Source organism: Akebia trifoliata, chromosome 15 (genome assembly GCF_017979445.1).
Source record: "Akebia trifoliata isolate Shusen 1 chromosome 15, ASM1797944v1, whole genome shotgun sequence".
NCBI classification, from domain to species: domain Eukaryota; kingdom Viridiplantae; phylum Streptophyta; class Magnoliopsida; order Ranunculales; family Lardizabalaceae; genus Akebia; species Akebia trifoliata.
In genome coordinates, this window is record NC_141389.1 from 20,372,825 (window position 1) to 20,386,220 (window position 13,396).

The following is a 13,396-nucleotide window of genomic DNA, read 5'->3' on the forward strand; positions in this document are numbered from 1 at the left end:
AATTAGGAATAAATGATTAGATTTAGGAGATCATGGAGGGACTTACCTACCTAAAAAAAATACAAAATCCAGAAAGTAATTATTTTCTTCATGTAATCGCATTTGGGAAACAGTTGCCTTCTTTATATGCTTGCATTGAAATACTTCATATGCAAATGGATCATATATATATGGAATGATCTTGTATTCCTTATTTTTCTAGAATCATAATAATCATGTCATTTGTCTTATCTACGCAGGCAATCATGGATCAGCTGATGCTAGTGGGCCCTCTTATACTCACTGGAATTGTGAAGTCCCTTGATGGTTCTTCAGATACAGTATCAGGTCCTTATTATTTTATGCAATTTGTCTGTTCTTTTCACTCATTTTCTTTCTTCACTTAGAAATTTGATTTCTTATTTTCATCCGCAGTTCTAGAAATTCTTACCTTTTTTTACTACTAAGATTTCAATCTATTTTACGTAAAGGCGTTGAAAATAATTATTTAACTGAATCTATGTAAATACAACCACGCAGATGCTATTGCCAAGGATGTCAAAATCTTTGCCTTTCAAGCGATTGGATTGCTTGCACAACATATGCCTCAACTTTGTAAGTATTCTTTTGGGTATATTCTATTTCTCCATCCTCTTAATATCTATGTTTTGACCCAAGTAATGCTTCTCCTCTTTGTCAAAGATAAGATTGACATAGTTGTTTGACTTTTTGATGCTTTGAAATTTGAGGATCTGTTTCTTCATCTCACCATTCAAGAAGCAACCAATTCCATTGCTACAACTTACAAGGTATATTAGCTCCTCTAAAAATCATCCAATATCTCAACTCCTGCTTCATATTCGCGTTAGTCTTGGAATTTCTGGTTTTGTGTAGTATCATCAAGCATAGCACTAGTAATTTAATAGTGGTTGCACACTACTTTAGTTCATTGTTCTGATATAGTGTCAAAGAAGACAGAGAGGAACAAACAAAAATCTTGTGTTTTCAATGAACATGTAAAAATGAGAATTGAGTGCAAATTTATATCTAACATACTACTCAGTACATGTGCAGAAAAAATACATATTAACTTATAAACTGAATGGGTTGGAGTCTCGATCATTTTAGATGGGTTAGGCTATGAAATTGTCTATAGGCCTAAGTTTGTTGCCTTGAGGACTAGGTCCGGTCTGGGTCATGCCTGACTGGATATACTATGAATGAGATTTGGGTCAAGCCCAGGCAATCCAAACTGGTTAAATATGTGATACTTGTTGCATTTTATAACATTTGAACCATTTTCCTATTACAATATATCATCTTTTACATTATTCATTCTTGGGTGTTTGCAATATTTCATGTACTTGAACTATTTCCACTAGAGAGGGTTCAAGCTCCCATGGTATAATTGTCGAAGCCTTACCTCAAAGTTTTGGGGCCGGCTTCAAGCTCCATGATTATCTTGTTTCTTTTGGTATCCTATTGACATTTGTTGTTGCTTGATATTCTTCGTAGTCTGTCAATGTACCTGAACACTTCTTATCTAATATTAAGGAGCTCCCACGGCCATCTTAAAGGATCTAGAGACGCTCTTGTTGAAAAACTCTGAAGTGGTAAAACTTTGTTGCAATTTAGTGATGCTGTTATTTCTCTCTTTTTGGTTACTTTTCCCCCTTGATTTATGTGATTTAGGAATAAGAAATTTTGGAACAATTGTCCCTATTTAATATGGCTATGTTGAAGACTACCAGCTCCTTAATGAGTACACATCGTCTTGATGATTTCAAGGAACAAAGTGAAGTGCGCTTCTGTGCTCTGAGGTGGGCAACATCTATATTTGATTTGTACCATTGTTTTAGTCGGTTCATTTGTATGTTTGGGCTGCGGATTCTAAGTTGGACATAAGGTTACTCTACTTCCTTTCTAGTATTGTTTAACATTTTCTAGTCTATGGTTATTTTTCATTTTATTCTTTGACATGCTCGACTCCAACCGTAAATTACCTGGATTTTTATTTTATCCTTCATGGCATTTTATTTTTCTGTTTGTATGCTATGTTTTATTAATACTTTTTGCCAAGTGTGCTTTATATTATGTTAAAATTGCAGTTTTGTTGGCTTTATTTCTTCTTTTTTTTCACCTGTACAGGTCCATACTAGAGCAACACTTTGAATCTCAGTTAATAATATTCATTCCGTCAATTGCCTAATCATGCAAAAGTTCTGTAAATGGATTTGCACAATGTAGTGAAGTGCTAAAAAATAAGTTGATTGCAGCATCGTAAGATGCAGAACCGAAGAGATTTACAAAGATAATAATGAGTAACAAATCTGTCCATGTGGTGAAACTGTCAGATGCAGAACCGAAGTGGGGTGGCCCACCTCAAGATAATAATGGAAACATCACATCTTCCAATCCAACTTCAAGTAACCAATAGCAGCCATCAAAACACTTTTCCAAGTAAATGGTGTAGTGACCATGTCGTGACAGTTGAAGGAAAAGTGCACACCACTGACAATCCGTTGCAGTCAGCTTGGTTCAAGGTGTGTACGTTCTAGAGTGGGATTGCCAGTTGAATCAGCAAGGACCTCAAGCTCTTGCACCCCCTTGTTAGGAGTCTTCAAAGCTATCCAAAATAGATAGAAATGTTGTTTGTGAATTAGTTGGTATTGTAATGATACATTTTGTATTTGGTTTCTAATTGGACTTAATGTGAATTAAGTTTCTTGGATGGTCAAGATTTGATTTCTATGAATGGTCTTTGTTTTATGATTTTTTTTTCTTGATTTGATTGGTGAATTAGATGATGTTATTGTTTGCTAAACCTCCATATTTGAAGGTCATAGACTATAGAATTTTTTTTAAGCTCATCCTTCAATAATTTGGCAGTTAAGGGTCGTCAAAAAAAATTCTACAAGAAAATATTTGACAGGCATATTTGACGGATTGGTCCGTCAAATATGGGTTTTTTTCACATAGTGGACCACTTTTACCTTACAAGTTCATTGGTAAAGATAGAAAGGAATAAACCTGGATTCCAATTGTGACTCTATTCTCATACTTGTCCCATACCACATATGAGTTTGGTTGTCTCTACCGTACATCTCAAGATAGTATACCATTCCAGATGATATGACACATTATCCTTTCAGCATTCACAAACTCTTTAACAGCTCACAAAATAGCTACATATATATATATATATATATATATTATTTTCATTTGAAAACAAAAAAGAAATTTACAATACAAGATTAAGAATGAATAACCAATTTCCTACCATACAATTATGACCACCTGACCTAAAATAAATAACAGAACTTGATGCCTTTATGCCAACAGAATTTAAATCATGATCCTTGAATATCCTTTCACCAACCTATACACAACACAATATAAAATGCAGACATTACTCCTTCGCCGTATTTCCTACTTGCAACCCGTGTAGCACTGCTACCACACTGCTATCTCAGCTGATCACCGGCCTAGTTAGGCACGTGCATGAGATGTGACATCCCATCTTTTTTTATGTAAAATGCAGACATCACCCCTTGGGTGTGATTATAATATTTTACCGTTTCATCCCCTTTTTTCCATTTATTCCAATTTTTGCAGTTTTCAATCTTTTGAAAAAAAATATTCATTTTTTGATATTCATCAACTCAATATGAGTTCATTGAATATTAAATCATTTTTCAACTATGAAATTCATTTTTTTTAATAACATTGAAAAAATATAAAACTTATATCAAAACGGGATCCAAGCGATGCATAGGACCCAACTGACAGAAATAACCCGGTGAAATATCCTACCCATGTATAATTTGTTATAAAATACAATAAAACGTATAAAATATGCAAGTTCTTATGTGAATTTGAAATAACCAATTAAATTCTATATTTTTGAAAATATGATGTAGAAAAAGAAAATAAAACCTTACTCATTTCAACCTATATTCTTAGTAATTTTATGAGAAATAACTCAAAACTTAAGATAACTTTGTTATAATATTTGCCTAAGAGTAACACCAATGGGGACTCTACATCAAAGTTTCAAACTAATGATTAATTTAAGATTTTCAACCAAGTGTTTAAAGATATATGCTAAGATCTTGAAAACAATGCAACAAAATTACTAAAATAAATATTTTTCTTAACAAAATTTAAATTTTGTTATTTTTGGAAAATACAAATAAAAGAAAAGAAATAAAAATAGGTGAGAATTCGACCGTACACTCCCAAACTTAAACATGATATTGTCTTCAATATTTTAGTAAGTGTATATGCATATGCAAAAATTAGAATTGACAAAAGAAAATGATGTGAGAAGAATAGCACTTGAAAATGATCATACAAACTTGTTATTAAGAACACAATGTCCCCTCAAATGAGACAATACACCACTTATTACTATCGAAGTTTCAATTGTATTTGCCGTATTAATCGTGATTATGTTGTATGAAGTCACAAGCACCCCGAAAAGTACTGTGTTCATAACTTGGGTGAATGGTTCCTAGGCTATATCGATAAAAAACACACCAATAGTTTCAACTTGCATTGTTTAAAATTTCAACAAGTCAAAATAACTATGAAAAAGAACTAAAATCCTAATTATTGGATGGAATGATAATCAAAATTATCACTTAACGTTCAGGCTTACCTCGTCACTTTTTAGCACATAGAGCTTGGGTCCATTGGGAATGTTGTTTCGCTTCGTCGATGACTATTTGTAAGGGGGCAGTAAAGTGAAAACCTATCAACAAGTAAATCATTCCTTTCTGTTAAGGTTTATGCAACCCCAAACATATGAGGCCAATTATGATTCTTTTTTAGAATCTTCCACTTTAATTTCAAACCGATAACTATTCTCGATGAGAAAAATGGGCAAAGTTCTAAGTCAATAGAAGTGAAGAACTACCTTACTCATCTAAAATTTTAAAAATACTAAAAGCAAAAGGCAAAAAGAGTAGGTTGCCTTCCAAAGGTGCTTAGTTTAACATCTTCAATTGGACGAATGCTTATTTAATCTAGATAAACGAGCTCATTGAGCAGTAATTCCTCATCTGGTGGTGTACACTCGAGAAAAGGCTTAAGATGTTGGTCGCTCACTTTGAAAGTAGATCCGTACTTATGATTAAGGACTTCAACAACACCATCAAGGTAAATTGTTCCTATACCTCATAATGGGCCCACTCAGTGTTTAAGTCTCGGTACATGTATTCCGATTGAGAATCAAGTACCAAATTAGTAAATCAGAGTGTTTTGCAGTCATTACCTATAAAAAAGTTTTTTTTTTTTTAAAACTTATAAACCCATAAAAACAACGACCAAAAACTGACGTATATGGCATCGACGTAAACAACTACTTGAATGAGACATTAACAAATGATGGTTAACAATAGTCATTTATGAAGACTGCAAACACGGTTGTTTGTTCCGATACTTTGCCTATTGACTTCATCTGTCTCAAATTAAAAATGATATCAACCAGAATGACTGCTGTGACAATTAAAGCAGTCGTTTTGTTCAAAAACGACTGTCTTGGGTAATCGTTTTTCGCGCATTTTTTTGTAGTATTGGGTCACTAAGGTGTCGACTAATTTATAAATATACATTTATTCCACCCCTTGGTGGATCAATACAATGCAAAATAAACAATAATGTCGGTGAATTCTTACCCAGATCTGAGCTTATTTTTAATCGGACACAACATGAAAAAAGCTTATATTTGACGGACCAAGGCCATCGAATTTCATAAAATTTGACGGACCAAAGCGTCAAAAAAAAGATTTTCAAAGGACAAAAACTGTTAAATTAATGAAGGATGGGAGAAATTTGATGGCTCTAAGCCATTGAATCAAGGAACATAAAACATTTCAATAGCCATAGGCCGTCAAAATTAGTTTTCTAAAATTTGTGAGCTTTGGCTCGTCAAATTTTCAGTTTTCACATAGTGGGACCTGTTCCTTAAGCCTGTTGTGAAACATGAACAAATTCTACAGCTAAAAAAAATCATCAATCAGGATAATATATTATAAGATAAAAATAAAACCTTCAATGATGATTCGGATTTATTAGATTTGTATAAGATTTACAACAACGAAACTCTTCCCCAAATACTTCTGACTCTTTGATATCTACCAAACCATCAAAAGAAGCGAAGAAAGAAAAAAAGAAAATAAAAGGAAAATAAAAGAAAGAGGAGAAACCTCCCCTCTCAAGAACTTATGAAGTAAACGTTTAGTTAATTAAGATGTGGAGCAAAACCCAAAGATGTTTCAAAAAAATGCTGGGGAAATCCGGATCCAACAATCAAAATCAACAGCTGGGAAGATCAGATGGTGGAGGAGGCAGCTTCTGGTTGGGAAGTTCTCCATCCAATACGACCCAAGCCATCCTTAAACCCCAGATAAGGTGGACGTCGAAGTGGCAATGCATGAACCATACTCCTGTTAACATGTCATGATCCTTCAGAACAATTAGCATTGATAAATGTCTTACAAAACAAATAAGAAGCATATTTTTTGGATTTTATTTTCTTCAATATTCAAATCTCAAGAATAAGATAGGATTGTTAGGGAGATTGAAGATGATTGGATTTGGTAAGAAATCCAAAAGCAACATTTCTGTATTTCCATTTTTTAATATATCTTTTGGATCTGAATTTATTTGAATTAACTGAATTGAACCTCCATTGAATAATATTACAAATCTGGAGATTTTTAAAGCTATGCTGTTTCCCATGAGAGCAGATCCTCTGTAGCACTTTTTTCTTGGTGCTCTTGGTTACGTTTTTTCACCATTGAGAGAGCCCCAAATGTAAAAGACACCAAAATCCCTTAAAATTGGGAGTTCCGTGCCCATCCATTTTCAAAGCATTGGATCAGAGTAAAGCAAGTTTTTTTATTTTTTACTTTTAAATTTTTTTTTTTTTTAATCTGATCTTGGACATGATCCTAAAATAACTGATGTATTAGTTTTTGAACAAAGATTTGATGTTTAGAAACTTACGTGCTAAGTTGATGAACCAATGGCATGATGCCATGTGTATTAACTGAGCAAAAATGATTGGTTAGAAGAGAGAAAATTTTGGAGCAACGTAAGCATCTTACTTTAGTAATTGACATGGCGTGATGCCACTAGTTCATCAGCTTAGAACATAAATTTCAAAAGAGTACTGATTTTCTAACTAGAAAGTCTTCACTCGGTCTATACTCTACTGACGTGGCACAGACACAAAATCATAGTTATTTTTCCTCGGGATACATAAATGCCCATTGTCATAGAAGATGGGTATTTGTGTATCCCGAGAAAAAAGATCTATGGTTCTATGTCAGTGCCATGTCAGCCAAGTATTGACAGGGTGCAGACTTTCTAGTTAGAAAATCATTATTCATTTCAAAATGAGTCGTGATAATATGACTACGGCACGGGACACACTCAATTGACTCTCCTGACTAGACAAGTTTGGGAACCGTAGATTTGTATGCCTCGGGATACACAGTTTTATAGGGAAATGCAGTTTTGTATCCCGAGAAGTGCAGATCTACGGTTCCCGAACTTGTCACATCAGGAAAATCGATTCAGTGTGCCACGTGGGGTAGTCAGATTATCACGATTCTTTCACAATAGCAAATTTCTGTTCTTAGCTTTTTTTTTTTCCAAGTGGCGCTCTCTAAAATATGGAAAAAAGTGTTACCGGGATCAAAAGGGGAAAAAAAAAAAAAAGGCTACATAGGATCTGTTCCCTTTTCCCACAGTCCCACTGTAACGACTTTTCTAGGGTGACTTTTCAAGTGATCTTATGAAACAAAGTAGCATCTCTCTTTTAGGGGGTGTGCCTTAGCTCCCATTAATGTCCTAACAATTTTTTTTTATATAGGAAATCTGTGTTTTTTCTTGAATCCTGATCATCTGACTACTCCACATGGCACACTCAATTGACTCTCCTGACGTGACAAGTTTAGGGACTGTAAATCTGTACGCCTTGGGATACAAAACTGCACTTTGCCATAAAAATGTGCATCCCGAGGGAACTGTTTATCTCGAGGCATACAGATATGCAATCCCGAACTTGTCACGTCAGGAGAGTCGATTGAGTGTGCCACGTGGGGTAGTCAGATTATCACGACTCTTTTTTCTTTTATTCGAAATGTCTGTTAGATGGAAAGCATCTACAGTGGGGCAAGGCTAGAAAAGTCTAATGATGATGATCCAGTGGTTATAATTCCTCTATCCGAACTCCCCTTCACCCACCTGGATTATCAGCTAAAAATCGAATGGCTACCCATCCGCCAGATGGCACACCAATAGTATTCCTCTGAGGAGGATCCACAAGATTGAAGTTGGCAGGGTCCTTACTAGGATCATAGTTTCCAAACCCTTGTCCAACGATGAAGAAGTTGAAGCCATGGATATGTAGAGGATGGCTCTCTGCACCAAGAATGCTAGTATCCTGCATCACTAGCTCAACATTAGTGTTGAAAGGGATCACCACAACCTTGGTGCCATTGCTAACCATAGTGTTGTTAGGTGGAGTTCCAGTGTAATTAAAGGGTAAGAGTGGTTCGGTAGGGAAGTTATCAGTGTAGATGCCATTAGACTGTCTGAAGAAATGGGCTTGGAGGAGAGCTATTGATGGGAGTGCAAAAGACACATTGTTCACTGAAGCAGCAAATTTGGTTCCGTTAGGTCCTTGACATGTTTGATTATTCGGGCAAGGGCTCGACCCAAGCCCCACCGTGAAAAAATACCGCCTATCAATAATCTTGGGAACATTTGCGGGGAATTGCGTATTGCCCAAGCTTCGAAATCTTTTGCTAAAATTTGCAGCGAAGGAGGTGTCGTTCACCATCGGAAGGCTAGGTTTAAAGAGTGGAAGTTTGTTGTTATTAGGGAGGGATGAATTGGAAGGTGTTTGGTATTCAAGGATCCCTGCAGTAGTCGAATTATCAAAGGTGCCGAGGCCTGTAAAGTATGGTGAAGCTGCCATGAGGTAGCTTGAATTGGGGAAATAGGGTTTTGTTTTGAGAAGGACATTGGTGGTCTGTCCAGGGGTGATGAGAAGTGTGTTGGTTTCAAAGGGTTTGACGTAGGCAGCGTCAGCTTCGACTACTATAAGTGTATGGTTTGCAATGCTGAAGAAGAGTTCATCATTGAGTGCAGCGTTGATCAAGCGGAGGAGGTAAGTCTTCCCAGGTTTCACCTTCAGTTTGTATGTATCTGCAAGATCCACTCACACAGACCAATATCAAACACTTTTCTCATCTCATTTATAAATGGGGATTGCCAACATGTAGATTTCAGTAAGATCTGAGCAATCTCTAAAGTCATGTGTTTTTCCTAAATATCCCTAAAAAATAAGGATTTGAATGTCATTGTATAATGGCATTTCTGTAAATATCACAAAATTCAACATAAAAAATAAAATAAAATAATTGCGTAGAAGAAAAAAAACGTTAGGCTCTTCATCAAACAAACCGTAGAAAACTTCTAATAATCCGTATGGAGGCTCAAAGGTGGTTTGAGTGTAAAAAAATCCTTACAAAATATTTTTACATAATAATAATGAAAGGAATGACTCTCCATCAAACAAGCATGCAGTTGAGATGCTAGGGATTTTCAAGTAAAATGTATCTCTAAAATAATTATACTGATCCATAGAAAACTAAGAATATGATTTCTTAAAAAAATATTTTCCTCGTATCTCAACCATCAGTTTAATTGATGGAGAATTTCAACTGTGGACTCTTAAAGGTTGGTGGACTATGTGAAAACTGGAAATTTTGACAAGAAAATTTGAGGGGCCGGAGCCCACAAATTTTAGAAACCAAATTTCGATGGCCTATGAAAGTTGAAAGTTTTGATGGTCCCCAATTCAATGGCTTAATTTGTCAGTTTTGGTCCGTTGAAAAAAAAAATTGGCATTGAAAAATTCGAGGGCTTGATCCACCAAATATAGGCTTTTTTCATGTTGTGGCAGTTAGTACCTTTAGAGCAGTTGTACAAGGGACCAGGGAATCCGTTAATGGTGTAAGCATCAGAGACATTAGGGCCGGCTCCAGTCTGCAAAGATTGCGCAATGACTGCCTCAGGATCTGCATTAAACCACTCACCTGGGATTTCAAATCCAACTTAATGTTAGTGAAATTCGATCTTTTGGAAGAAAGGAAAATTGTTAAGGTTCATGGGTTGTTACCGAAGATTATGGGGACTTCTTTGTAGGGTTTGGCAAAAGGATAGGTGGCATTGTGCTTAGGGAGGATGATAATGGGTCCATGCACGGTCGATCTTAGCCATGAGATGTGAGCATGCCAGAAAAGAGTCCCTCTCTGTCCTGTAATGGTGAAATTGTAAACATAGGTGTGGCCGGTTTGTATGGGGCACTGAGTAATGTAGGCTGGCCCATCCGACCATCCACTTCTAAGTTGTCGAACTCCATGCCTGTTTTCCCCCATTCACCATCCATTAAACAAAATCGAAAGAAAAATAATTATTTGTATTTGAGGTTAAGTTGAGATCCAAATTTAACTCCATCGAGAAACGGTTATCACACCAAGTATCCCAAGTGAGACCTGTGGTGCTAAAGTGTCTGAGGGAGAGAAATAAATCAGTCAGCGCTTGTGGGAACAATTTTTATGTAATTGAGGATGTAGATGCTATTCATCAAGAGCTCATGAATATTGCTCTTGAGGAACTTGTAATTATATCTGTCAGTAATAAATAAAATATTGAGTGTACCGATCAAAATAATAATAATAATGAGATAGTGGAAGGTTTCATACCAATGCAAGGTGATATTGTTTTGAACATGGTTAACCACCTTAACAACAACCCGGTCGCCTTCCCTTACAACAATCCGTGGTCCCGGGTACTTCCCATTCACACTCACGATGCTCTTCGTGTGGCACAATCTTGTTACATTTTGTAACTTAATCTACAAAATAAGGTCAAAATGAAATACAAAAGGAACCAAAAAAGAAAATACTCATATTTTCTTAGCTTGAGTTCCCACACACACACACACTAGCGGATGAAAAGTAGAGTGATTGACATACATGAAACTTGTAGTGCCTTGTTATGCCTGCATTCTGCTGAGCAAGAACAAGCTTGGGCATAAGCAGCATAGCACCAAAGGTGAAGAGCAAAGCTGTCATGGAAACAGGTGTTGGAAGAAAAGAAACACCCATATCTTTCTTTGTGTGTTTTAACTCTTTGGAAGAAGTGTACATTGGGTAAAGGGTCATGAGGTTACATATATAGATATTTGATTGGTTGCGTAGGTGATGAGATAGAATAGATCATCATTTCCATGTCCTTCAATTTTCATTATGGCGGGGACGATCACACCCCTTCTATGGTCCACTTTGGTGTTGGTCGACCTGAATTTAAGAGTGTTAATAAAGTAATAAATTTTAATTTTACTTCCTATTCAGTCAAATTATGAAAGTACCCTTTATCCAATCTGATAAATTGGGTCTGGATGGATTATTGATCCATGCATCTATTAGGTTTGAAACACTGTCACAAAATTCTCTGAATATTTTCGAACATTCACCCAATTTCTCACATTTGTTTACTTTTTGATCCAGGATTTCCACACACCACATGCCCCAACCCCATCTAAGTTCAACCTTTAAATAAGATATGATTTTTAGGGAAATTGAAGAGGATGTGTTTTAATTGGAAAGAAATCCGAAAGTATAATTTGCATAATCTCCGAATTTTCCAGAATTTTCATTTTTGGAAACTTTAATTTAAATCAACGGAATTGATCCTTCACTGAATAATTGCCGAATATTAATAAACAATTATGAAAATAAATTCTCTCTATGTTATGGGTGTTTTTGAGATTTTGAGTTCTTGAACTGTAGCTTATTAGAGGAGGATGTTGTTGTACTGTTGTAGGGGGGTCCCAACTGCCAAAACCTTCACTCTATTTACTGACTTCTCAAGCGAATTCCTACTCCCTAACTTGTATTTTTATACCCTACTCTTTCACTTGTCTTTGTAATTAAACCATAACTTGTATTTTTTTACCCTACTCTTTCACTGTCGTCCAGCCATGCTTGCTTGTCTTTGTAATCAAGCCATAACTAGTATTTTTATATCCCACTCTTTCACTCTCGTCCAGCCAAGCTACCAACTTTACTGTAATGTTCATATCGTTGTAGTTGAATCTACAATTGATAACAGCATTACTTTGTTATTGATATTTCATTTTAATTATTTGTATGATATGATTACAGGGAAAAAGTTTTCAAGGGAACAAAAACTTCTTATAAAAGAATGGTCATGCGGAAATGATTGTTTGGAAACTGAAATTTCCTATCCACACACAAAAAAAAGGTTGGTTTTTAACATAGTTTTAAGAGAAAAATCACAAAATATGCTCAACTTTTGTTAAAATTTCCATTTTTGTACACTGTGCATATTAATTCTGTAAACATGGGCAACGAGATCACAGGTATTTTAAGTGACGATCTCGCTCATAAAAATTAAAACATGAGGTAGCGAGATTGTCTCTTTTATTCTAAAAGTGGCAATCTTATTCATTTTAAAAGTGGCGATCTCGCTAATATTTATAGACTAACTTTTAAAGTGACAATTGTAGACAATCAATTTGTCCGGACCAAGCCCGAAAGCTTTTGAAGTTCAGCAAGGGAAGCTCAACCCTAAGATCTTCAATCTAATCATGTGGGTGTTCCCCCCTCAGTTGAATTAGTGTGTATTTTGAGGATTAAAAGGTGGATATTAGAAAAAAGTTCTTGATTGGTCTCATCCCCACTACAAGGAGAAATGATCGAGAATCCAATCTCGCAAGTAGTGAGGTGATAGGATCTATTTTGGATTTTGGATTTTTTTAAATTCAAATATTTGAAATAGAGTTTCAGATTCAATTAAGAAGTTTTCTGATAGTGTGAAATCAAAGTTCATGGTTAGAAATCGATATTGATGGTGAAAAATAAAAATAGGCAGTTAAGAATTCCATTTTGATGATAAAATCAGATTTACAAGTGAAGAATGTGGCACCCCGCCAAATGCTAAAACAAAGCCCCATGTCAGATCTTGAAACACAAGGTAGCGCCTCAAAATTTCAGCATGGTCTCCTCTGTTTATGTTAGCATTCCAAGGCACTCAACCTGCACCTGATAAACAACATACAATCCTGCATATATACATACAAAAATATAACACTAGTGGAAGACTATAATAACGTACGATAAATTAGAGTGCGGAAGAAAAATTTATATATGGGATTATACAAAAATTTCTCACTCTAATAAAAGTCTTCTCGCTCAGAACAAAATCTATAATACTCTTGGACAAATCGATTCCACTAGGGGGTATAACCCCAATACTCACCAAGTGACAGACTCTGACTGTCTATCTGACCCACCAGATGATTCTCACTCAT

General features: G+C 35.5%; 1 protein-coding gene across 1 annotated transcript; it reads right to left on the reverse strand.

Annotated features, from left to right (window-relative positions):
- Window positions 1-6,200: 6,200 nt before the first annotated feature.
- On the reverse strand, window positions 6,201-11,219 carry LOC147384557 (laccase-17-like). Its single transcript, XM_086425721.1, has 6 exons — window positions 11,037-11,219; window positions 10,764-10,915; window positions 10,178-10,422; window positions 9,969-10,094; window positions 8,236-9,201; window positions 6,201-6,428 (listed from the first exon to the last, which is right to left on the reverse strand). The coding sequence occupies exons 1-6, from the start codon at window positions 11,208-11,210 to the stop codon at window positions 6,298-6,300; spliced, it is 1,794 nt and encodes a 597-aa protein (XP_086281847.1). The 5' UTR covers window positions 11,211-11,219; the 3' UTR covers window positions 6,201-6,297.
- Window positions 11,220-13,396: the final 2,177 nt, after the last annotated feature.